Raw genomic sequence first — 24,609 nt, 5'->3', positions numbered from 1 at the left:
CCATCAGCGCTGAGTGGGCGGGGCCTCGTCCTCGCTAGTCTCTTCGGATCCTGGCCGGTGTGGCCGTTCAGACCATGTTGATGCGGGAGGATGCGGGCGTTCCATCCCGCAAAGGCTTCACTCTGAACGCTGATGTGGAGGGGGGGGCTTCTGTCTGAGGGCGCCTGTGTCAGAGCGGGAGGGGGGCTTTGATGGCCGGGGCAGCCAGGAGGCGAAGGCTGGATCGTCCGTTTATAGGCCGTGCGCGCGGAACCAGACTCCAGAAGTGCGTGAAGCTGCGGGGATCTGCGTGACTTCAGCGGATGGCCGTGCACGGCCTCCACCGGCGTTAGGAACCTGCGGAACCGCGGTCATCCAGCTGGTCAGCGGCAAGACCCGAGCTCTCCACACATGCGGTTGGGTTCTGGAGAACCTGATCGAATTTTCTGCGGGATCGGAAGGCTGCGGGTCGGCCGGAAAACGGAGGAACATCCGGTGACAGGTTGTCATCATGGGCAACGCGCCCACTGCCAGAAAGGGCAACGAGATGGAAAGCGGTGGGTACCGTTCCCGCGGCTCGGTACCGTCACATCCGAACATTAGCTTCACGTCATCTCTGGCACGAGGCCTGTTCTTTCTGTCCTCGTGAAGTTCTGGTGGTCCAGTAATCAGTGGAGCCGAGTTCCTCTTTGAGATGAAGCCTAAAACACACCGTCTGCATGTTTAGAACACACGGGTGGATTGAAAGCATCAGGTTAACGTAACGATTATTGTAATAGTCGACTAATCACCGATTATTTTTCCCGATTAGTCCACTAATCGGGTCATGCATAAGTGGATGTAAAACACACATCTTAACCATCCTTAGCGTCCAACTAACTAAAAACTAGATATATAACATTACCAGCTGAAATGTTACTGTGAATGCTGTAAGCTGAATCTGGAGATGCTGAAGCTGATAGATGAAGATGCTGAAGCTGATAGATGAAGATGCTAGAGCTGATAGATGAAGATGCTGAAGCTGATAGATGAAGATGCTGAAGCTGAAAGCTTGAACCTGAAAGACACACGGAAAGGAGCAGCATCACTATAGTGTAAATGCTGACTAAGCATTCACACTATAAAGACAATTAATATGAGTTTGTTAAACGTTTAATGAATTGTTCAGCTTCCCCCCTTCATTAGTTTCTGGTATTAAAAGGAGACTTAAATCAAATGAGGTCGGCATCTGAAACAAAGGAACAATTTTTCACGAAAGTTAAAGTTTTGGTCTCTCTGACTCAAATATAAAAAAAGTTACATTTTTTGGTGCTAAACACTCACAACTTAGTTCAACTTTACTACACTCCATCTCCATGTATTATAACGAAACGACTGATCGACTATTAAATTAGTCGGCGATTAGTCGACTGATTGTGACAGCCTTAGTTAAAAGAGGATTCATGCTGATTCCATCAGTGACAGCAGCACACGACGGGAGTCTTGGCGTCTTCACCTTTTCTACTCATTTCTTGGCAGGAACACAATCAGCGATGTGTCAGAAACTCCCGAACAGTGTGTGCATGTTGCGCCCTGGAAGATGCTGGTTACAGAAACCTGCAGACGGTGGAGCTTGCTTTGGATTGTCGTTTGGTTTGTTCGAAGGGCCACACTTCCTTTCTGTTAGGAAGGAGGGACTGTATGGAGAGAAAATAGACTCACCCCAATTTGTACGTGCATAATTCTTGATTTGTAACTCTGAAGTACAAAAAAAGACAATTTAAACACACATGCCACTTTAAATTACAACTGCTTGAAACTAACTACACTTTAAAAAAATTTGCACGAATCACTTGTTACACACAAACCGGCATTTACGCACAAATCTGAAGGTTTTTTTTTTTTTTTTTTATAAACTTTGTTGCACATTTTTTCAATTTACAGAAATTCACAGTCACCTATGCAATTAAGGGAACATTTCAATACAAGAAAAAGCAAAGAATAGAAATAATCCAGGGATTAGTCTTAAAATATTGAGTCTTTCACACACAGACAACATTTTGATTTCTTTCTGTTTCTCAGAGTTTTGGATACTATTAATGTACAAATTGAACTCATAAAAGAATACAATGAAACATGGTTTTTGTCTAGAGAATTTACATTTGTGAATATGATATTTGGCCAAAATGAGCAAGAAATTTATTAAGAACAGACCAGAATCCTTTTGCATATTCTTTGATAAGTGACCCAACAAGACATCCTTACGGTACCCACAAAACAAGCTAGGATTTTGAATTGAAATAAATCACAAATGTCTCCCAAAACACTTTAACTCAAGGACAACACCAAAAAAGATGAAGTAACTGTTTCGGGGGAATTACAGCAAAAACTACAGTGTATCAATGTTCAATCTAAATCTACTTTGAATGAAACCTTGGGCTGGGTAAACTCTGTGGATAATCCTGAGAGCGCACAAATCTGTGTTGAGACTTCACGTCTCAGAGATACTGAGTGATGCGTTTAAATGCTGTTAGAATGCTGGGCCATCAGAGTTTCTTATCAGCTGTTTTGAACTTAGATTGTGAATATTATCTTAACATTTTTCCACTTTCTGAAACAGAAATGCCTCAACAAATAATACAAAAACCTCTAAATATGTGTTTTTCAGAGCACTAAAGTTTCTCTGTTCTCGTCGCTCCCTCTGGGCTGCGCTTTCCCAGCAGCGCCTTCGCCGGCGGACTGCTCGATCAGAGTCGATCAGCCCTACGCCGCGCTCCGCGGGTGTGGAGAAGCGGACTGCCTGCCCCGTAGCCGGCGTAGAGCTGATGGATTCAGCGCTCTATCGCGGCAGATCCCCCTCCCCTTACACAGCGGGAGCAGACAGGGCCAGTCTCACATCAGATTTATGCGTAAATGGGGTTTTGTGTGCGTAACAAACTATTCTTGTATCATTTTTAAAGATTTGTGTTGTAGTTGGTTTAAGCTGTTGTCACTTACAGTTCTTTGTGTATAAATTGTATTTTTTTTTAATTTGTAATGCTTTTACTGATACACAAAAATATTATATGAGTTACAAATGAAGAATTAAACACGCACTCCAAAGTTAAACACCAATCAAGAGTTACATGAGCTAAAATCGAGGTGATACTATTTTCTCTCCATAGAACTCCAGCTGTTAGAATGTCAGGGTCATCAGTAAACCTGACTTTATACATTTTTGTTTTTCATAAAACCAGCATATGATATTCTTGAAACATCGTTCTGTTTTTTCCAATTAACGTTGCGATTTGATTACCTGAAGTTTTTAAAAAAAAATGGTGAAACTTTAAATATATTAGTTTTTAAACCAATGTTTATTCAAGAACAATCCTATTTAATCTAATTGTCCCATCATTTTATTTTCAATGCATATCCTTTTTTAATGTGTAATTGTTGTTTTGACCTTTTTAGGCAGAACATTTTAACATCTGTCCAGGGACAACAGATGGAATTCTGTCTCATTACAGCGATACTTTTAATCCACACTATCCCTGAGAAATAAAACAATACATTTAAATAAATATCCAAATAGATAGTAGGAAAATGACTCAGTAAAAATGCTTTATTGTGACATGAGGTAGACTGCATGCTCAGCAAATGGATGGAGCAAAAAAGGTAATTTCACGGAGAAAGAATAAAAAAAACTCACCAAAATGTCTAACATATTATCAATTTGTATGTTGTTCCCATTGACTGTATAAGAGAACTGGACAGAGTGACCTCTCCCCCTTGCATCCCAACAAGGAAGTACCTGTAGGTTCCAAGAAGCCAAAATCCCATAAACTTCTATGAAGAAATAAAGAGTTATTACTCATTCTATTGGTCAGAATAACCGTTCCTTCTTAAAATCCTCATTTTTTAATTCTATTTTTTCAGTAGTTATTATAAGTTATAAACGGACCAATCAGACACTGGTGGATCTTGCTGGCCCCTAAGTCCAACGTTCACTTGGAGCTCACTGCTGATTGGCTAGAGTGGTTGCCATAGAAACAGTGACTCAGACCGACTTGGACCAATCACTGCTTCCTGGCTCCAACATGGATGGCTTCATCCGAATCACCAAATGGTGATGCATTGCCTTCATTTGGTTGGAGCTGGAAGAAAGCCACTTTCTACACGTGCCGTCACACTCCAGTTCTCTTATACAGACAACAATGATTCCTTTTTCTTTAAACACTGACTTGATTTTCTTTAACAGTTAAAGAATTTCTTGCTAAAGCAAAAGAAGACTTCCTCAAGAAATGGGAGAATCCTTCACAGGTTAGTGTTCACAAAATATTCATTAGATTTGTTGTTGTTTTATTTATTTATTTTATTTACTTTTGATATGTGTCAACGTTTTTTGTCTGAATTTGATCTATTTATTTGATAGTATGAATGTGAAACTTCTGGGCTAACACACAAACCATCCTGACAGCAGTCTATGAGCCCTGAACGAAGCATGCGACCATCTCCCAGTTTGAGGGATGGCGTGGCGACCTGGACAGAATAAACCTCGTTTTGAGCAATGATCATTGAGAGGGTGTTCAGTGCCTTGCAAAAGTCTTCACCCCCCTGGATTCGTTAGCCTTCATAAATCACTCATGGTCAATAAAATGTGTCTTTTTTATTTAACACATCAAAATGTCTTGGAGAAACCCTTTAATGCCAAAGTGAAAACAGAATCCTACAAAGTAAAGTCAATGACACAAAATCTCCAATTAAATACAATTATTAGCATAATTATCCAACTGCTTTTAAATGCAATGAACTAAATCAATGGAGGTCCGTCTAATTATTGCCTAGAGTGTCACGATTAGTGAAAAGATGACCACCTGAGTAGTGTGGTTGCAGTAACAGCAGTCTCCGAGGGATCCAGACACCAGTTCTTCTTACACAACACTCCAAGTGACTCAGTGGCAGGATAGTTGGAAAGAACGGTACAGGAGATGGATTAAAAAGAATTCCCAAGACGGTGAACCCCTCGGAGCGGCTGGTGGTTCAGGTCAGGCGGGACCCCAGGCCCACACAGCACAGACCTAAACCCCACAGAGACTGAGACCTGAGAGGGTAGTCGATGCCTGATGTCTGTGCAACCGGACAGAGTTTGAGCCGTTTTAGGGAGAGGGATGAGGCCGAACTGCAGTGTGAAGATGAACAATACCGATAGACTTGTCCGCACAGACTCAGTGCTGTGATCGCAGACAAAGGTGCATCTACTGACTCGAGCTGTGAAGAATTCTGCAAGCAAAAGTATTTCTTTACACATATTTGTTTCACTGACATAACTTTGTAGAAGTCTGTTTTCACCTAAAGTTTTTTCCAATAAATTTCAGTGTGAAATTGAAGACAAATTTTACAGTCCATGAATGATTTATAAAGGCAAAACACGAGGATACGTGGCTATAAAAACAGACACATTTTCTCCTGATATTTCTAATAAAAAGATGAGATATAGAAAAAAAAATCTGGTTCAGTTTTTTGATGTTTGAAAAGAATCCAAAACAACAATTAAATAAGTAAAGATTTTAGACCTCATGCACCTTCCCATGATGGACAGTTTGGAAACTTTTATTGTGTGTGTGCATGCAGTAACTGTAACTATTCTATGTGTGTACTGTATTAAACATGTATGTATTCATTTATTCAGGGACAGGATTTCTTCCAATTGGCAGTAAGTAGTGAAGGGTGTAAAAACAGTTTATTGTAGAGGTGCTGACACAAAGTTTGGTTTGAACTGTGCATTGATTCTGCATTTGATACTAAATAAATCTATCAATAGTCATGTGTATATTAGCAAAGAAAGAAAGAAACTAAACATATTTGACACTTGTGGCTATGAAAACTATAGATTTGCATGTGGCTGGATATTTTTACATAAACAGTATAGTGATTTATACAGTGGGGATCAAAATGTTGGGCACCACAGGTAAAATGTTGTATTATTGTGAATAAAGGATGAGAAAATCCTCTACTGGCATCTGTCACAAACAGGCAGACTGCTGGATCCCAGTGCAGCAGGTTTATTTGGCACAGACAGGACGACAAGAGTGAAGCACAGACAATGATCCACAAAGCTAAATCAGGGTCAGGCAGGCAGAGGTTCTTCCCTTCTCTCTCCCCCTTAGTTTGAAGTGGAAGTTGAGTCCGGATTATTATTTTTTTAAATATTACCCTCCAAACGGAGGGTCCAAAGAGCACCATCACGAGGGTAAACTGCGTGGTTCTGAGAAGTGCTTTTCTTCAGAGAGTGGTTAAAAACTTAAAAACGTATCCCACCTATTTGCAAAGAAAGGTTCAACATGAAACTTTTCTTGTGTTACACGCCGTCAGACTGCTTTTAGCGGTCAAGCTAATCGAGAGAATCCGGTTGATTTTCAAAAAGATTTCCATCTCACAAAAAAAGAAAAAAAGTGTATGATTTATTAGTTCTTCCGTGGCCCAGTGGTTGATGACCACTGTTCAAGACAACTGCTGGAAGAACCCATGATACTGATTGGTGGAGGAAGGTCACATGACTCAGATTATTTAGAATCTTTCAGAGTGAAATCACCTGTCTTTGCAAATGAACAGTCCGTGATACTAGGCGTGTTTGAGATCCCCCGGCGCTGTGCAGATGGCCTGGATTGCGGTGCATGTTGGTTAGTTTCTTGCACTGACGTCAAATGTGCGCCGTCACCAAGTATCGCGAGAAAGGGGCGGGTTCAAGGCGCCTTCCTAAGCCAGCGCAGCCAGAAAATAGGTACTGCGCTGGCTGCAGGCCGCCTTCAGGACTACAAAACAATGCATTGTGGGAAACTGAGTCCACACAGTTCTTGCAGTTCGGTGTGAAATAACTGGCGCTAAATGAAGGAATTTGATGTATTTTTATTACTTTTTCTGGAAGGTAGTGAATCACTGATGAAAAAATAAACAAGATTTCAAATAATCTGTAGTTATATTTGCTATTGTTACCTCTAAAACTTAACTTTAATTTTATTTATTTATTTGGGACAGTGCACATGCAATATTTTATTAACAGTTTTATTCTAAAGATGTTAAAAAATAATAAAAAAGACACAACAGCACAGATCATACTAGGAGGAGTGGCTTATTAACTTTCAGCCGAATGGTAAGGACAACCCCCAACTCCTTGATCTCGTACAGTCTCGTCGTTCACCTTCATCTCAGGCGCCTTTCTCCGCCCCCTCCAGCAGCAGCTTAGTCTCGCCGACGATGCAGGCGAGGCGCCTAGGGATCTCAAACACTCCTACTGTCAGGTCTCAGCGCCTCAAAGGGGGCGGAGCATATTATAAACTCTGCAGGAACCCAGAGTTTTGCACGGGCTTTTATTCTGTTTTCTGTTGTTTTGAAAGAGTAAATGATGGAAATAAACACTACTTTTTTTTGACACATCAAAAGAATGTCTCATAACTTTAGAGGATTTTTTACATCTTTCTCTGGCTTTTTTTATGTACAATAATGTAATATTTTACTTGGGGTTTGTTACGCCCCGTTTGGTCTAGGGCCTAACAAAGGTAAATTAAAGAAGAAATTGTATATAAAAGTATAACAATATTTATTTACAAGACAAAAACAACCAAACAATAACTAAATCTGAAGCAAAAGGCTTCAGGGTGAACCAAGGCCAAAATAACAAACAAAACCCCAACTAACTCAACCCAGGGAGCTTACCTGCAAAAGAAACAGTAAAAGAATAACAAACACTAACCTCCCTGGACTAACATAAACAGGAGAAAACATTTACTAAAGAAAATGGCAGTTCACCCCTACAGCTTCACTTAAACTAAACCAACACTAAACACAGAACACAGAGTGGGACCTAACACAAAACACCAAAGAAACAAAGTGCGCACAAACTAAAGCAGGTGGAGAAGATCACTGAGCTGCAGTGGAGACAGGGTGGAGACAGGGTGGAGACAGGGTGGAGACAGGGTGGAGACAGGGTGGAGACAGGGTGGAGACAGGGTGGAGACAGGGTGCAGCCCAGCTCCCTTCTCCTGGTCTGGAGGTCCATGTGGTGCTTTTGATGGCTCCCCTCCTTCAGGTTGGACCAATGGGGAGCCACGCCTCCAGCACCACACCTGAAAGAAATCAAAAGAAAAAACACACAAAGATCCACGAAACACAAAGATGTCCCACTCTGACAAAAATCCACAGAACCAAAAGAAAAATACAAAACCAAATACGGGGTTCCCAAACTTTTGATCCCCACTTTAAATAGATATATTTATATAAATGCATACATTCATCTACTATTAATTATTGCAGTGCATGTAGAATATATGCTGCTGTGATTGGCTGTTTGGTGAATATCTGGCATTTCTAAAGATGACAAACTGATATTCTGCATTGAATGCATAAAAATGCATGATACCTAAAAAGAGAAATCATATTAATGTGAGATTCAATAACATATTCATAGATTTCTCACAGTGCAGCTCCAATTACTGCTTTTTTTTTTCTTTTTACCAAACATTCTCTAACAGTGTTGTTTTGGTGTATTTTAGAACACTGCTAACCTGGAGCAGTTTGAGAGGCTGAAGACCTTGGGTACTGGCTCATTTGGTCGTGTTATGCTGGTGAAGCACAGAGAAACAGGACAGCACTACGCCATGAAGATCCTGAATAAACAAAAGGTCAGCCTGCTTTGTTTGTTTGTTTAACCAGGATTTCCCAGTGAGATTAAAAACCTCTTTTGCCAGGGAGTCCTGACCAAGAGACAGCCGCCAAACACATTCAGACATTTGGACATTGAAAATGAAATGCTGTGTTCTGGAAAGTGAAGCATGTTAAATCAGGTACTTCAGTAGAGCTCAGACTATCTCAGATGAAGGAGGTTTACGGGGTTCACACTACCTCAACAGTGCATATCAGGACTAGATTCTGCTCAGACTAAATGAGAAACTATAAGAACGATGGCGAAGGATTCTGGTCAATCTCTTGCAGGTAATCAATTACATTTTTTTATAACTTAGAAATGATTTTAAACTGTAAGTGAGAACTGGACTGAGTGAGTGTGATTTCATCCATAGAAAATGGATTACTTCCAGTTCCACCAAATCAAGTCAATTCAGTTGTCATTTTGTTGTGGTACAGACACCGCCATGTTGGAGCCAGACGACATGGTGAGCAGCGATCGGTCTGAGTCGGTCTTTGATTTAGACCACGAGTGAAACCAAACCAAACCAGATGATGACATGATGGTTATTCTGTTTATTCAAACCTGTCAATCAAAGGGGGGCCAGCAGGCTCCACTTACTTTTATCAAGGCATCTGATTGGTCAGTTTATAACTTGAATAATTTTAACCTCAGAAAATATGAAAAAAAAATAGGACTATGAAGAACATGTAAAAACAGACCCAGAATGATTATTCTGAGTAACAAGTGTTTACCTCTCAGAAGTCTATAGGATTTTGGCTTGTTAGAGCCACTTCCTGTTTGGAACACCAGGGGGAGGAGTCATTCAGTCCAGATCTCACGTATAGTCACTGAGTAAGTTCTGGAGAACTTTAAAGTTTGTTTTGAGAAAATAAAAGTCCTGGCGTTTGACTTTCAAAGACCTACACCAAAAACAATAGTCTTCTTGGTGTTTTTAACCTGTTCTTGTATCATTTCTCTCATGATGGAGGACATATATGAAGAAATTCAGCTTAAAATTGCATTTCTGATTATTTTTGTATCTCAAATAGGAGCAGCCGAAAAAAATGCCTTTTGAAAAAACTTGTACTTGTTCTAAATTAGCGGGCCACAGCCTGCTCCGCTCCATTCTGATCATCCACTCACAGACTAATAGATCCATGAACGTCTTTGTTTTCCTCATGTGAGCTGGAATCTGGATCAGAACTGGACGGCTGGACAGCCCTGATATGATAAATTAGCACTCATGTATTGACAAAAACCCTAAAATACAACCAAATCAGGTAATTTTTGACACCTTTTGACCTGCCTTGTTTGTTTTTTTGAAAAAAAAAAACAGATCAGATATTGCTTCAAACACAAAAGCATTTCATGGTTTTGCTTTGGAGGCTGATTTGAATGTGTTCTTGAGGTTAAATAATGGATTGGTTAGGTAATTATTAGAGCTGTCAGGCGATTAAATTTTTTAATCGCGATTAATCGCATTTCCCGAGTTAATCGCAAATTTACATGTGGCCTTTTTTTAAGGAAAAAAATGTGTGGTTCGTGGAATTTAGTAGTTCTACATTAATTATGAAAACAAGAATGACAAAATTAATAGTTTTCATCAGAAATACTTTATTTTGTAACATTGTATTGAGATAAACTTTCTTAACAATAAAAGGCTGTAACATAAAATGTCTAACAAAAGCCCAAGTGGAAGTGAAGGGCACTTTAAATTCAAAACTTCAATCAACGTTCAGTAAAATAAAATAAAAAACATCAAAAATAAAATTTCCATAACACTTTCATGTTCATTTTTTGTCAGGACCAAATCTTTTCCTCCTCTGCTGAACTACAGTAATAAATGAAATAGAGATTTATCATTTCCAATTAACTTTTGTTTTTTAAAACATTAAAGACTGAGAAAAGCGGGATACTCTGTGGATAGTTTGACAGTCTGTTACTGCCGCCGCGTTCTCTGGCTGCAGCTCGATGCAGCGACGTGTCCAGCGGAGCTCACCCCATGAATATGCCGGCAGACAGACCGCTATGCTGGGGCTGGATCACGCTCAAACCTCCAGAACATTTATAACGTCCCCCGGTGAGCTTGCTGTTCGGAACGTCGGGGGATCGCAGCTCTCGGCGCCGGACACGAGCCGGTACCACCAGACGTGGTACTGGACGCGAACCGGAGCCGGGTTAGGGTGCAGGAGCTCTCCAGGTCCTAGCGCCGGCCGGTTTTAGCTCGCAGCTCGGTGGTTGGAGACCCGCCTGTGATCTAGTGAGAGCAGCCGGTGAGTTGGAGGGCAATGAGGGACGCCCGCGAGCACAGTATGGAAAGGCACGTATGAGAAAGTCCGCAATTAACGCGTCAAAAGAATTGTCGGCGTCAAGCACACGTCAGATTAATGCGTTTTTAACGCGACAAATCTGACAGCCCTAGTAATTATGCATATTTTATCAGAACAGTTTTTCATTTATTGTATACTGTTGTTTTGATTGAATATTTCTGTTGTTAAAACTCCTCCCTTTTCTTCTCCTGTCTGCATCTCTCAGGTTGTGAAGCTCAAGCAGATTGAGCACACGCTAAACGAGAAAAGGATTCTTCAAGCCGTTAGTTTTCCCTTTCTCGTGCGGTTAGAATACTCATTTAAGGTAAGGGTTTTTTGCAGCAGCAGCACTCGGTGTGTGAACGTTGATGACAGCTTGTGATTTGCTGGACTCCTTCCGTTTCTATGAAGTTCACCTTCCTTTACTCTGGTGTGTCCAGAGATGAATGTCTTTGTTATTGTGTTTAACAGCTTTTACAAACTGCAGTCATTCATTTTACTGCTGAACATTCCTTTGGAAAACACGTGTGTATTTATTAAGCAGATCATTTTTGTCATTTTGATAGAAATCAAACCCAGTCCAGTCTAGGTTTTGGTTTCTGCACGTCTCCTGGTCTGTTCCCCTGTGCTCAGCAGCCTTTTGCTTTGCTTTGTCTTTCTGTTTTCCTCTGAGCTGGTTTTGTACTGTAAGCTTGCTTTTTTGAAGTGCTTGTTTAGCTGCTTGCAGAAATTGTGCTGATTAGAGTGAGAACTATACAACCAGTCCAACAGCCTTAGAGGCTAAAGCACTGAACAGCTGAGCAGAGCTGCCAATGAGGTGGAAGTTTTGTTTGCTCACTACAAGCATCGCTTTAAAATACATTATAAATGAAAGGAAGAGTCACATCAAAAGCCAAAATGCTGTAGACTTAAATCAGGGGTCTCAAACTGGCGGCCCGCGGGCCATTTGCGGTCCCCAAGTTACTATTTTGCAGCTCCAGCCTGAATATGAAAGTTCAATGTCTACTAATCAATATCTCCTGCATGTCCAAACGGCTTTGATGATAGCTTTGTGTTTGCTTTGTGAAGTTTCATCTTTATGTTTAAAAATTTGCATTTGTTATTGTCGTTGGATCTGGTTGTCAGAAAAGTCCTTAGCAACAGTTGCTAGTGTTGTTAGCTCCTGTTGTTTTACAGGACACGCAGGAGATATTACTTAGTAGTACATGAACAAGTAGACATGAACAAATGTTTAATAAACTTGTTCAGTAGACATAGACAGTGAACCAAAGACATAGATACACATATTTTTTTGCACAAATAGAGGCCCATACAGCCCAGCCTCAGCCAGACTCTAGGTTCAGTGGACCCAAGGGAAACTGAGTTTCAGAACTCTGGATTAAATGGAACAGAAATGAGAACAGAGAGAAATGGTCCTAAAACAACAGCAGGAGTTAGTGGATGATCTGAAAGCAGCTGGAACCACAGTCACCAAGAAAACCACTGGTGAGACTTTACACCACAACGGTTGAACATCTATCAGTTCTGGTAAAGTCCTCCTGCTGAAGAAGACTCCTGTGCTGACCCTCTTGAAATTTGTCCACGAACACCTTCATGATTCAGAGAGATTGGAGAAGGAGCTGTGGTCAGATCAGACCAACATGGAGCTCTTTGGCATCAACTCAACCGTTTGGAGGAAGAGAATTGCTGCTGATGACCCCAAGAACACCATCCCCCTGTCAAGCACGGAGGTGGAAGCATTATGGTTTGGGGGGGCTGCACATGTGGATGAGAGGATGGGCGGAGTCATGTCTAAATTCTGATTCTGTTTGGTTGTGTACATCAAACAGTTCTTTTTATCTTGTACATCTTCCACCTTTTTCTAGGACAATACGAACCTCTACATGGTGATGGAGTACGTACCCGGGGGAGAGATGTTCTCTCACCTACGGAGGATTGGCAGATTTAGGTCAGTATTCTTCTGCTGTGGAAACCTTCACAAACCCTGATAATACACCCACAGAAGTCTGGTTTGGTTTCTGTTCCGCTCTCAGCCTCTCTCTCTGTCCGTCTCTTTGTGTGCAGTGAGCCCCATGCTCGGTTCTATGCAGCTCAGATTGTTTTGACCTTTGAGTACCTGCATGCTTTAGACCTGATCTACAGGGACCTGAAACCTGAGAATCTGCTCATAGACCAGCAGGGATACATTCAGGTCAGTGACAGATGTGTCCTCTTCTGCACTCACATGGGATGGATACATCAGGGGATTTCATTTCAACATATTTTACAAGCATCGGTGAAGAGTAACTCAACTGATCCTGTTCTGGAATGACCATAGATTACATCAAATTTCAAGAGTGATTTTACTATAACAACACTCGAGGTTTGGAATTTCAGTCAAGATTTTTGTTAGAAGAGTGTTAATGATGTGATTTGTTTACATTCAAACTATTGATTGATCTGCTATAAAGTCTTTTAACTCAAATGATCAATAAGATCAGGATCAGTAAGAATGAATCTAAAGTGACATTTATATTGTTCCTTTTGTTCATTGTTGTAGCTTCTGTCTTTTGATCTGGTTTTGTTAAAGTCTGTCTGGTTTTTGGACTTGTGTGTCCAGTAACTGTTTATCTCATCAGTTCCTTTTGTATTGAATTTAACCTTAAATTAACTCTTTTTAGAATTATTTCCTGTTATTTTATTGAACTCAACACTGCTGCTGACTCACACCAGGGTTCACTTGCAGGCAGACCTTGTTCCAGTCAGACTGAGATTGCCTTGGTGTCTGAACAGACTGCTGGACTTGTTTGAATGCTAATAGCATCACCTCGTCATCTGGTTTGGTTTGCTTTCACACATGGTCTAAATCAAAGACTGAAATGGACCAAACCTTTAGGACAACTCCAGCAGCTGCTCCAGTGATCTCTGATCAGGAAATGGACAGAAGCTCAATCAGAAAGACACCCGTGGTTTCTGAGTTTGTTTGTTTGTTTTAGTGGATCAGGATCAAACCACAGTTTAAGTGTAATTAAAATATATTTTTAATTTAATTCTCTGGTGATTCTTTTCTTTAATGCCCAACAAAACTAATGTCCTTTATTGACATCAACCGTTAAATTACAAATATTGTTTAATTTCTACTCAGATAAAGCCTTTCCTTGTTCATCGTCTGCATTTTTTATGTATTCTTTGAGGTCTTAAAAACACCCGCTCACATGGAAGGCAAAATGTTTTATTTCATTTAAATGCTTGTCCTAAAGTTTGATGGTCAGTTTTATTTAAGCTATTCATCTGCACAGCAAATATTCAGCAACTAATCTTTTTAAAAAGTATTCTAAAAACTCTGCTAAATCACTGATGCGAAACAGTGGATGCTCTTTCGCTGTGGCGACCCCCCCAAAAATGGGATAAGCCGAAAGGTGAAGAAGAAGATTCTGTGTACCAGCAGCTCGTATTTTGTAAAGATTGTGTCGCCCCCTAGTGGTCAGAGCTGATTATTTGATGTTTTCCTTTAACCCTCCGCTCTCCTTAGCTTGTTTACATTAAAAGTGGGGTCATCTGGATCAACAAATTTAGAGTTCAAACCTGAACTTAGATTCACTGGACTCAAAATTCTCAAACTCAGGGTTTTCGGTTCCAGAACAGCTGAAAATGTTTGATTCAATCAACTTGAAGTTGTCAGAACCAGAATCAGGTGTGAGCGTCGCGATCATTAAAAGCCCTGATCAATGGAGCAAAGACAGCACGATTCACCATGGCAACGGGGAAAAACACCTGAGTTTTGTACTTCCGGGGACGGAAATTGATAAGTTCCTGCAAGCATATGCAGACTATAGGAGAACATTTTCTGCAAGAAAAGCAACACAGCTGCAGCGGTAGAACAGAGAGAAAATATCTGCAGTTATTTGAATCATTTCTAATAATGAATAAATAATGTCAGGAAGGTTATTTTGTCTCTTGTTGAGTAATGAATGGTTTTTGATCTGTTACTAATTTAACCAGTAATCTCCGGAATCGCATGAATGACCAGTTTTGGTAACCCCCCCCCACCCCACCTACACACACGGATATCACGGCACGCTAAAAACAAACACTGTAGCGCCCTGGAATATGTTAAAATAAGCATTTATTTAATCTTAATTCTAAAGACTTAAAAAATATTCGCTGAATATTCTTTTTATTAGCACAAAATTGTCTTCCATTACAAGGACTCAAACTCAGGTTTCTGCACTTCGAGGCAGCACCGCTAACAACTGAGCCATTGTTTGGTACAATTTGAACAACGCGGTAGATGATTTCACGCGCCTTTCCGGTGTTTGACATTCAATAATTTCTATTGTTAAGGGTTTAAAATAAGGAAAACAAAACTGTATTTTTTAATAGCGAGTCCCTGGAAAAACTCACTATTTAAAATATCGCTGAAATAAAAATGAATCAGGAAACTGCAGTCAGTCGACTCGTGTCCTCCAAATCCTCTACCGACGTAAATAACATTTCCTCTGGATTAATCAGCCTCCTCTCTACATGATCCTCTATGAATGAACATGTCATTTTGGTTTCTGAGTGGTGAAAACGTGACGTCTCTAATGTGAATGTTCTCTAAATGTTCATGAGGAACTCATATTTGATCATCTTTCACTTTAAAAAGGGGCGGAGACCTCAGAGAACTCTAAGTTTCCTGAAGAAAACCTGCTCCAGACCAGGTTTGGTTCACAGACTCAGTTGCCATAGTGATTGATTCTGAGTTCAGCTTAACCCGCTTCTTAAAACGGGCTTGGTTTCGCCCACTTTCCCGGGTTTGAGTTATCTCTCTTTCTGAAACCGAAAACTCAGTTTTACTGAACTCAGAGTTCCAACAAAACCTGCTTCTTGAAACGGCCCCAGGACCCCAAAGAGAGCGGAAGGGTTAGACATGCAGTGAGTGTTTGTGAAAACAGACTTTCAGAAAACCACATCATGATTGATCTGTTTTGTTGTCCTCGCTCAGGTGACTGATTTTGGTTTTGCCAAGAGGGTGAAAGGTCGGACCTGGACACTGTGTGGAACTCCAGAGTATTTAGCTCCAGAGATTATTCTCAGTAAAGTAAGTTTGAATTTGACTTTACCATAAACCCTCGTATTCACTTTGAACTTTAAAACTGAAGAGACATTTTTTTCATCAATCTAATAGATAAAGAATATTAAGAATAGAAATTAAATTATTTTAAATGAATGAAAATAGCAATAATAATAGATTTGAACACTGAGAAAAAAATAGTTAAAAATCAGAAAATTAGTGCAAAAAAATCCCGGAAAGAATACATTTTTTTTGTTTTTGTCTGAAAGTCACAAATATGATTTGCTATGCATGAAAACTAAATGTTACTTTTGAACATTAAGTAAATGTGAAAAATATGTTTAATTGTAAGTAAAATACTCGCTCAGCTCACTGTTGTACAGCAAACAGCACAAGTGAACCGACAGGCCCAAACTCTGAATTCCTCACCTCCAACAAACCAATGTAACCATCAATCAGGATCTGAGGCGTTTGGCAGGACTATTTTCTTGAGACGTGAGCATTCCAAAGTAAGAAGGCCAGGGTTCTGAGGGCCCAGGGCAGAGAAAACAGAGATCTAAAGAGTTAATAAAAAAGAGCACGGCTCCCAGGAAGCAGTCAGAATGGAAACAGTCATGAAGCTGCATCGTCATCATGACTGTTGTTGTGATAGATTGGTCAAAATTGTGATGAAAATGTAAAGTTTTAGGGTGAGGAACAAATCTCGACTTTGATTGAATTTGTGTTAATAGTTGTGATCGTAACATCCAGAAATCCTGGAGGGAATGATTTATGAGAAACTTTAAATCTGAAGGAGCTCCGAGAATTTCTCAGGAGGGAAACAGATGAAGAACACACAGCCAGTCTGCTGCACACACACACACACTCACACCCACACACAAAGAGCCTGCATAGAGAAATGTCATCTGCTCTGCATTTTTCTAAATGTAGCCACAGGCCGAGATAAACCAAGTTTTTAATTTTTTGCACCGATTAACATGTTGACGAGTTTGAATGTTTTTTTACATCCTTGCTACTGTTTTGACCCTTGTTGGTCAATTTGACCATTGCTGACCTTTCTATTCCTTACTAAAGGGGTATAACAAGGCGGTGGACTGGTGGGCGTTAGGTGTTCTGGTCTACGAGATGGCAGCGGGGTATCCACCTTTCTTTGCTGATCAGCCCATTCAGATCTATGAAAAGATTGTATCGGGAAAGGTGAGTCTGAGTGCTCCAGGATGACTTTAACTTTTAATATCTTTATTTAACCCTTTAACACCGGAGCATCAGTGTATGTGCTTTTATTTACTGTAACTTTCCAACCATTAATGCAATAATTCCAGCTGAAGGAGAAAAGCAGCTAGTCGAAATTTGAAGACTTTCTCATTCATTTCCTATGGGGCATATTTTGCTCAATATTTCAGAAACTATAAAGTTTATGAATACCAAAAATACAAACAATAATGTCCTAAATAAGCTGACCGTTTTCATACCAAGATCCCTGAAATCACTGAAAGTCTGATTGAGTTTTTACGTGCTGAAAAACGTTTGGAAAGGGGCAGGAGAATCACTGTAGTGTGAATGTTTACTGAACATTCACACAATTCATAAACAGTTGTTGTTTGTACAGTAAATTTTTGGGAGTACAGATTCTGGCCGGCTAGATCAGCTATGAACCGACAGAATCTGTGCCCCCTCTCTTGTTTTACATAGAATGTGTGGGAAAAAAATTCAAATATGACAATAAACTCCCAAAAGCTCCAGAATAAACTCTATCGTAATCATCCACCTTCTTTTATTAGGGCAAAATATGAGTGTTAGGAAAAAATAAAATGATGCATGAGAGCAAGGAAACATATTCTGACAGGGGTAACGGACCATGGCACAACACCGGGTCATTTCCAAAGCCACAACAGTAGCTAGCTTCTGTCACAGCTTCACTGGAGTTTGGCGTTTTTGTAAACATTCTCTGCTGTGCAGCATAGCATAGCTTCGCTCTCTTGTTGGAGCTTATTGTTGCACTAAATTTGTCATAGTTTCAATGATTTGTAACAGTGATGATTATATAGAATTCTTGGAGCATTGCATTAGCCTGCTTGCAAATCAGACACATGACTTTACCCACCAATGAGGTACGACAAAGTCAGCTTGAAAGCGCCTTTTCTCCTCGCTAACACGTTTTTTTCTCAAAGAAACTTGCTCTGAAACCGCTCTGACTCCTTTTCTCCTGTCGTCGTCACGGGCTTTCCTTTTTTTCCAGCAGCGCCAGTGATATAGAAAATGTTGTCTGCCCTCTAGTGGTCAAAGTAATTCACTGTTCCATTGACACCTACAGGTGTAATGACCTTTTTATTCCTGCAGATGTCACCAGAAACCACGAAACAGAATTTTTTTTCCCAATGCACAGCTGGCCTAATATCTATCAATTATGACTTATTGAGGGCCACAAAAACTCTTCCTGCGGGCCGCCATTGGCCCGCGGGCCGCAGCTTGAAAACCCCTTATCTAAATCATCTAGAAGTGAAAAAGACAGGACAAGACGAGAGTCTCTGGAGTGACCCGGGGAGAGGAATGTGCAGAGTTTTCTTTAAGTGTGTGTCTTTGTGTGTGTGCGGGGGTGTCATTTTTGTGTAAAGATACAAATTTGTAATGATTATTGTGTAATGATAGTGTAACTGCAGTCCGTGTGTGAATGGGACTGTGACTGTGAAGTATTTCTTTTGCTTCCAGGTGCGTTTTCCGTCTCACTTTAGCTCTGACCTGAAGGACCTCTTGAGGAACCTGCTACAGGTGAGATAGGAATACCCGAGGAGTGCTGACGTTACAGATATTTTAGATAAGAGTGAGAAAAGTCTTCTGGTGTTTCTTCAGGTGGATCTCACAAAACGTTACGGGAACCTAAAAAACGGAGTCAACGACATCAAAGGACACAAGTGGTTTGCAACAACTGACTGGATCGCCATCTACCAGAAGAAGGTCTGATTTGCTTTGGTCTGTGTGCACATGTGCGTCTTTCCCACAGCAGCTCCCTAAATCCAGTTCTTTCTCGGTTGTCAAGGTGGAAGCTCCTTTTGTTCCGAAGTTTAAAGGACCTGGAGACACCAGCAACTTTGACGACTATGAAGAGGAGGAGATTCGTGTTTCCTTCTCAGAGAAATGTGCCAAGGAGTTTGCTGAGTTCTAAATTAGAGGTGGTGAGGAAGAATGATGCTGGTTATGATGACGAGACTTCAGTCTCCAGACAGAAACACCAGCTGATGAAAGCAGAACAAAAGGGAACTGATAACCAGCAGTGTTGCCTTTTTCTTTTTTGTCTTTTTTATGTTACCGTTTTATTTCTAAATCCCTTTATACTGAAGCTCTGCTTCACGGGCATCAAGAGCCTGTTTTGTTTAGATATGCCGAAGCGTATTTTCAAACAGGTCTTCTCTATAGTTTGAGTTTTTCTGCCGTAACACTGAGGATTTTCATCGTTTCTGCGCTGGCTCCTTTCTGTCTCACCAGAACAGAACGTTTCAGCTGCAAACTTCCTGAAGTTAGAACCCATAACCTGCAAACTCACGTCTTCTTTCTTGTGTCTAGAATACAAACACATGTGCATGTACAGACACACACACGTCCTTCAGTATAGCAGCCACATTGAAGTTGTTCATGTGAATCCTGATTTCACCTCACTTTGATGCTAGTTTATCCACATCACGGATGGATGGATGGTACAAGAAAGAAGTCAGCTGCCAAACCTCATCCATTGTATTGCATATGAGAAATGGACTGTGTGATCCCTCCCCAGGAAGTACCGCTGTTCAAAGAATCCCACAAATACTTCTAAAGATAAATAAAGTCAGTCATTCTATTGGTCAGAATCAAAATTCTTGCTCTGATACCTTTTTAACATCTTTTTTTTCATTTTCTGTAGTTCAAGTTATTAAGTGACCAATCACATGCCTCAATAAATGTAGGTGGAGCTTGCTGGCCCTCACATCCAACATTCAAGCATTGCTTGGCAGACAGGAACCGTACCACTGGACTGGCAGACTGGGGTGGTGGTTCCCCTTTTCAAGAAGGGGGACCGGAGGGTGTGTTCCAACTACCGGGGAATCACACTCCTCAGCCTCCCTGGGAAAGTCTATGCCAGGGTACTGGAGAGGAGAGTCCGTCTGATAGTCCAACCTCAGATTCAAGAACAACAGTGCGGTTTCCGTCCTGGTCGCGGAACAGTGGACCAGCTCTACACCCTCTCCTGGGTGCTGGAGGGTTCGTGGGAGTTCGCTCATCCAGTCCATATGTGTTTTGTGGATTTGGAGAAGGCGTTCGACCGCGTTCCCCGTGGTGTCCTGTGGAGGGTGCTCTGGGAATATGGGGTCCAGGGAGCCTTACTGAGGACTGTCCAGTCTCTGTACGACCGGAGCAGGAGTTTGGTTCGCATGGCCGGCAGTAAGTCAGACCTGTTTCCGGTGCATGTTGGACTCCAGTAGGGCTGCCCTTTATCACCGGTTCTGTTCATAGTTTTTATGGACAGAATTTCTAGGCGCAGCCAGGGGCCGGAGGGGATCTGGTTTGGGGACCACAGGATTTCCTCTCTGCTCTTTGCAGATGATGTTGTTCTGTTGGCTCCATCAAGCCGGGACCTCCAGGATGCATTGGAGCGGTTTGCAGCCGAGTGTGAAGCGGCTGGGATGAGGGTCAGAACCGCTAAATCTGAGGCCATGGTTCTCGACCGGAGAAAGGTAGTTTGCCCTCTCTCGGTGGGTGGAGTGCTCCTGCCTCAGGTGGAGGAGTTTAAATATCTTGGGGTCTTGTTCATGAGTGATGGAAGATCGGAGCGTGAGATCGACAGCAGATTGGAGCGGCGTCCACCATCTTACGGTCCCTGCACCGGTCCGTTGAGGTGAAAAGAGAGCTGAGCCAGAAAGCAAAGCTCTTGATGTACCGGTCAATCTTCGTCCCAGTACTCACCTATGGTCATGAGCTCTGGGTCGTGACTGAAAGAACGAGATCCCGACTACAAGCGGCTGAAATGAGTTTTCTCCGGAGGGTGGCTGGGCGCTCCCTTAGAGATAGGGTGAGGAGCTCTGTCACCCGGAGAGAGCTCGGAGCAGAGCCGCTTCTCCCGCATCGAGAGGAGCCAGTTGAGGTGGCTCCAGCATCTGGTCCGGATGCCTCCTGGACGCCTCCCTGGAGAGGTGTTCCGGGCATGTCCCACTGGGCGGAGGCCCCGGGGAAGACCCAGGACACGCTGGAGAGACTATGTTTCTCGGCTGGCCTGGGAACGCCTCGGGGTCCCCCCAGAGGAGCTGGAGGAAGTGGCCGGGGAGAGGGAAGTCTGGGCATCTTTGCTTAGACTGCTGCCCCCGCGACCCGGTCTAAGATCAAGCGGAAGAAGATGGATGGATGGTTGCTGTAGAAACGGTGACTCAAACCAACTCAGACTAATCACTGCTCACTCACAACATCTGGCTCCAACATGGGGACTAAATTGGCTTCATTTGGTGAGAGCCAGAAGTAAACCATTTGTTAGGGGGGCATCACACTGACTGTGTCCAGATCTCTAATACAGTCATTGTTTCTAGAGCTCTACATTTTAAAGGTTGTTTGATACTCCAGGAAACTGTTACAGAAACAGCACAATGAAAAAATTGAATAGAATAAAGTCTAAAAGATGAAGTCACGAACACTCAGATTCAAATATATCACTCTGACCTTTTTCTGCAGAAAAACTGACCGTCCGTAGATAAATGCTCTGCTCAATTTTGGAATTCTAACTTGGCTTAAAAGGAAATAGGATTTATTTAGACTTCATGTGAAAATCTTCCATTGTTTCATTTCACAATCAAGTTTTCTGAGTTTTCTGCTGAAGACAATGTGAGACGAAGGTCATCCACGGCGGGACGCTCGTCAGCGCCCGGGTCTTTTTACCGTCTGAATCAGGTTTCTCTCATCAGTCTGACCTTTCCTCATATCATTTGCCTTATGAGGCAGTCACACATTTGACAACTCTGATCATTATTGTGATGAAGAAATGCACATTTTTTGTGAAGTTATTGTTTGTGTGGCAGGTTTTGTTAATTGTGTGAGTGCCAGTGATGATGAAGAGAAAATTGGAGGCACATGAATGAGAAACGGTAGTTCTTAGTGAACACAACACATCATTGGAAATGTGCAGCTTCTTCTTAGATGACAACTTATTGTGGAGAGTAAAATGAAACTAATGACCACGATTCCATTTGTTTTTGTCTTTTCTTTTTTTTAATCAAAGTGAAGCCAGTGTAGTTTCAGACATTTAAGACGCTTTGATCAATTGTTTAAAACATCTGTGGATTTTTTTTCTCACCACCAAGTCTGAATGTTTTTGACTTTCAAAACTGTGCAAACAGTTCTAATTAATAAAATCTTTTGAGAAAGTTTTCTTCTTTTATTTCATTCAGTGCCGGCCTTGGGCGGATGCCTAGAGCGCCATCTTGTGGAGTGGGTGCCAGACTGCAGTGATATTATTTTTCTTTTTTTTTGTTAAACAGCTTGACACACCACTCTTTTCATGTAAAAATAAAAATCAAATAAAATAATTCAAAAGTTTGATTTAATCAATAACTCCCTTCCTGTCTCAGTCTATGCTGGAGAGGGGGGAGGAGAGGGGTGTGCGGTGTTGCCGCCGTTACTGCTCCTTTAAAACTTCAGGGATGAAAAAAGGAAGAGGAACATGGGGTCAAAGCAGTTTGTATCACTTCTATAAAATTGAGACTCCCCTCTGCATTTCAATTGACAAAGACTAATTTAATAAGTGATCTAGTTTCTAGATTCTAACAGATTATTGGTTGATCGGTTGCAGTCAGTCAGCGTTTTTTATTTCAAATACAGAGATATCCGGTTCGAGCCCCAGCTCCACCGACTCTACGAGGGGTGCAGTTATTTTTTGTCCTAGGGTGCCTTGCAGCCCCGGGCGGCGCCTGATTTCACATCTACACCGTTAACATCATGTGAATGAAGGTGGATCATGGGTTCTTCTCACACTTGCTTTGTAGAGCTTCACTCAACAATAAAATATGTTCATTTGCTGCTAGAGTACTGGCTTCGGTTTTCAAATCACACCTATATTTTAATAACATTTGTTTGAAAACAGAAGATTAAATAAGAGAATAAAAAAAAAAACATGAAGTCATAAAAATAGTTAAAGGTCGTTTATTATGCTTATTAACAACAGCAACAAATTTTGAACAAAGAACAAGTCACTCCATCTCGGCCATGATGCAGTGGATCCACAGGTCCTCGTCCTCCAGCGTGGTATCCACCAGGTAAACCGTCAGCTTGCGCCTCCAGAGGTCATCCTTGACCTCCTCTGCCACATCCTGAAAACTCTCCACCTGTGCCACCAGGGCGCGCTGCTCCACGCGGTTCCGGAACAGCATGCACGCTGCTGGAGACCACTGGCACTGGGTCACACCTGTGCAGCGGGAAAAAAACCACACGAGTGGATGAAGGAATTTGTGGTGGTTTGGATGTCTACAGGCCCGTGTTTAAGGGTTTATCTCCCCAGCAAGAACATATCACAGACTGGACAGGTGGAGAACAGCAGAGCTCTGACTGCAGGAACATCTCCATAAGCTGCTTCATAACAAAGCTCTCTGAACCAGACTTCACGTTACTCTGGAGCAGGTTATATTTGGCTTGTTTTCATGATTGTGTTTTCTTCATGTGTGCAGATGCCTCTCCACCTGGTCTCTCTTCAAAAAAGACAAGCACGATCCCTGGGACTCCCAACTCTGGTTGGGAGTCCCAGGGATCTGAGAGGAGGGAGCGTTTACCTGCCAGCTGTGCAGGAACGGCCTGAAAGGACAGCTGCCTGAACGGTTCCACTAGAGGCTGGATGAGAGACTTTGGGACCAACTCCTGTTGGCCGTAGTCCAACTCGTAGACAGAAACAAAACCGTTGGCCAGAACCCTTTTCACCTGTACACGGTGCCATCTGGGGAAAGCAGAGACACGTTTACCACCAGTGAACTGGAAGCTTCACTTATTTCTATGAAAACAACAAACAACTATGTATATTTCTTTGTTCTGTTGACATTTTCTCTTGTTAACGATGGGATGCAACGATTCAGTCAAACCACCAATTCAATTCAGTTTTAAAGTCACAATTTCCTTTTTTTTTTCCAACTCTTTTTTTTCCACACAATGAATTAAAGGTATTTTAAGGCCAAGTATGTTTTCTTTTTGCTCCTCACATCAAACTGTCCGTTTTCCTACTAACAGAAATGATTTAACACAAATAAACTATTATACATAATACTGACATGATCACAAATCCTTTCATACTCGCTTCACCCTCGTTCACTCAGCGCAAATAAGCGTTCATGCACAGCTTGAAGAGAACACAGACAGAGATCCAAAGAGTTAATAAAAAAGAGCACTCCTCCCAGGAAGCAGTTAGAATGGAAACAGTGGTGAAGCTGCATCGTCATCATGACTGTTGACATGGTAGATTGGTCAAAGTTGTGATGAAAATGTGAAGTTTTAGGGTGAGGAACAAATCTCAGCTTTGATTGAATTTGTGTTAATAGTTGTGATCGTAACATCCAGAAATCCTGGAGGGAATGATTTATGAGAAACTTTAAATCTGAAGGAGCTGCAGGAATTTCTCAGGAGGGAAACAGATGAAGAACACACAGCCA

The 24,609-nt window shown here is 41.6% G+C and overlaps 2 protein-coding genes across 4 annotated transcripts in view; one reads left to right on the top strand and one right to left on the bottom strand.

Moving 5' to 3' along the window:
* On the top strand, positions 1 to 19,812 carry LOC112137621 (cAMP-dependent protein kinase catalytic subunit alpha). 3 transcript variants are annotated; one of them, XM_024260035.2, is made up of 12 exons: positions 1 to 536; positions 4,196 to 4,257; positions 5,627 to 5,650; positions 8,487 to 8,615; positions 11,156 to 11,254; positions 12,795 to 12,877; positions 12,994 to 13,120; positions 15,896 to 15,991; positions 17,039 to 17,161; positions 18,674 to 18,733; positions 18,815 to 18,919; positions 19,002 to 19,812. In XM_024260035.2, exons 1-12 carry the CDS (start codon positions 491 to 493, stop codon positions 19,125 to 19,127), a joined length of 1,080 nt encoding a protein of 359 aa, XP_024115803.1. In that variant the 5' UTR covers positions 1 to 490; the 3' UTR covers positions 19,128 to 19,812. The 3 variants fall into 3 exon arrangements, with proteins under 3 accessions (XP_024115803.1, XP_024115804.1, XP_024115805.1); XM_024260036.2 differs by lacking the exon at positions 5,627 to 5,650 and having other exon boundaries at positions 5 to 536; XM_024260037.2 differs by lacking the exons at positions 1 to 536; positions 4,196 to 4,257; positions 5,627 to 5,650; positions 8,487 to 8,615; positions 11,156 to 11,254 and adding exons at positions 11,261 to 12,414; positions 12,532 to 12,659.
* A 3,291-nt stretch (positions 19,813 to 23,103) lies between these two features.
* LOC112137623 (tudor domain-containing protein 7A) overlaps positions 23,104 to 24,609 on the bottom strand; it is a gene marked incomplete at its 5' end in the record, with an annotated part of 30,077 nt that continues 28,571 nt past the window's right edge. The window contains 2 exon segments of the mRNA XM_024260040.2: positions 23,104 to 23,381; positions 23,743 to 23,903. Coding sequence (XP_024115808.1) covers positions 23,167 to 23,381; positions 23,743 to 23,903 — 376 coding nt within the window. The 3' untranslated portion in view covers positions 23,104 to 23,166.

Source organism: Oryzias melastigma, linkage group LG1, assembly GCF_002922805.2.
Source record: "Oryzias melastigma strain HK-1 linkage group LG1, ASM292280v2, whole genome shotgun sequence".
Classification (NCBI taxonomy): Eukaryota; Metazoa; Chordata; class Actinopteri; order Beloniformes; family Adrianichthyidae; genus Oryzias; species Oryzias melastigma.
This window is presented reverse-complemented; position numbering and strand designations above follow the sequence as displayed.

What these genes read in the sequence shown, in the direction of transcription:
- LOC112137621 (XM_024260035.2), top strand. Translation starts at nt 491, where the DNA reads ATGGGCAACGCGCCCACTGCCAGAAAGGGCAACGAGATGGAAAGCG. An exon ending in AGATCCTGAATAAACAAAAG is followed by an intron (nt 8,616 to 11,155) that starts GTCAGCCTGCTT and finishes TGCATCTCTCAG; the next exon opens with GTTGTGAAGCTCAAGCAGAT. An exon ending in GGTTAGAATACTCATTTAAG is followed by an intron (nt 11,255 to 12,794) that starts GTAAGGGTTTTT and finishes ACCTTTTTCTAG; the next exon opens with GACAATACGAACCTCTACAT.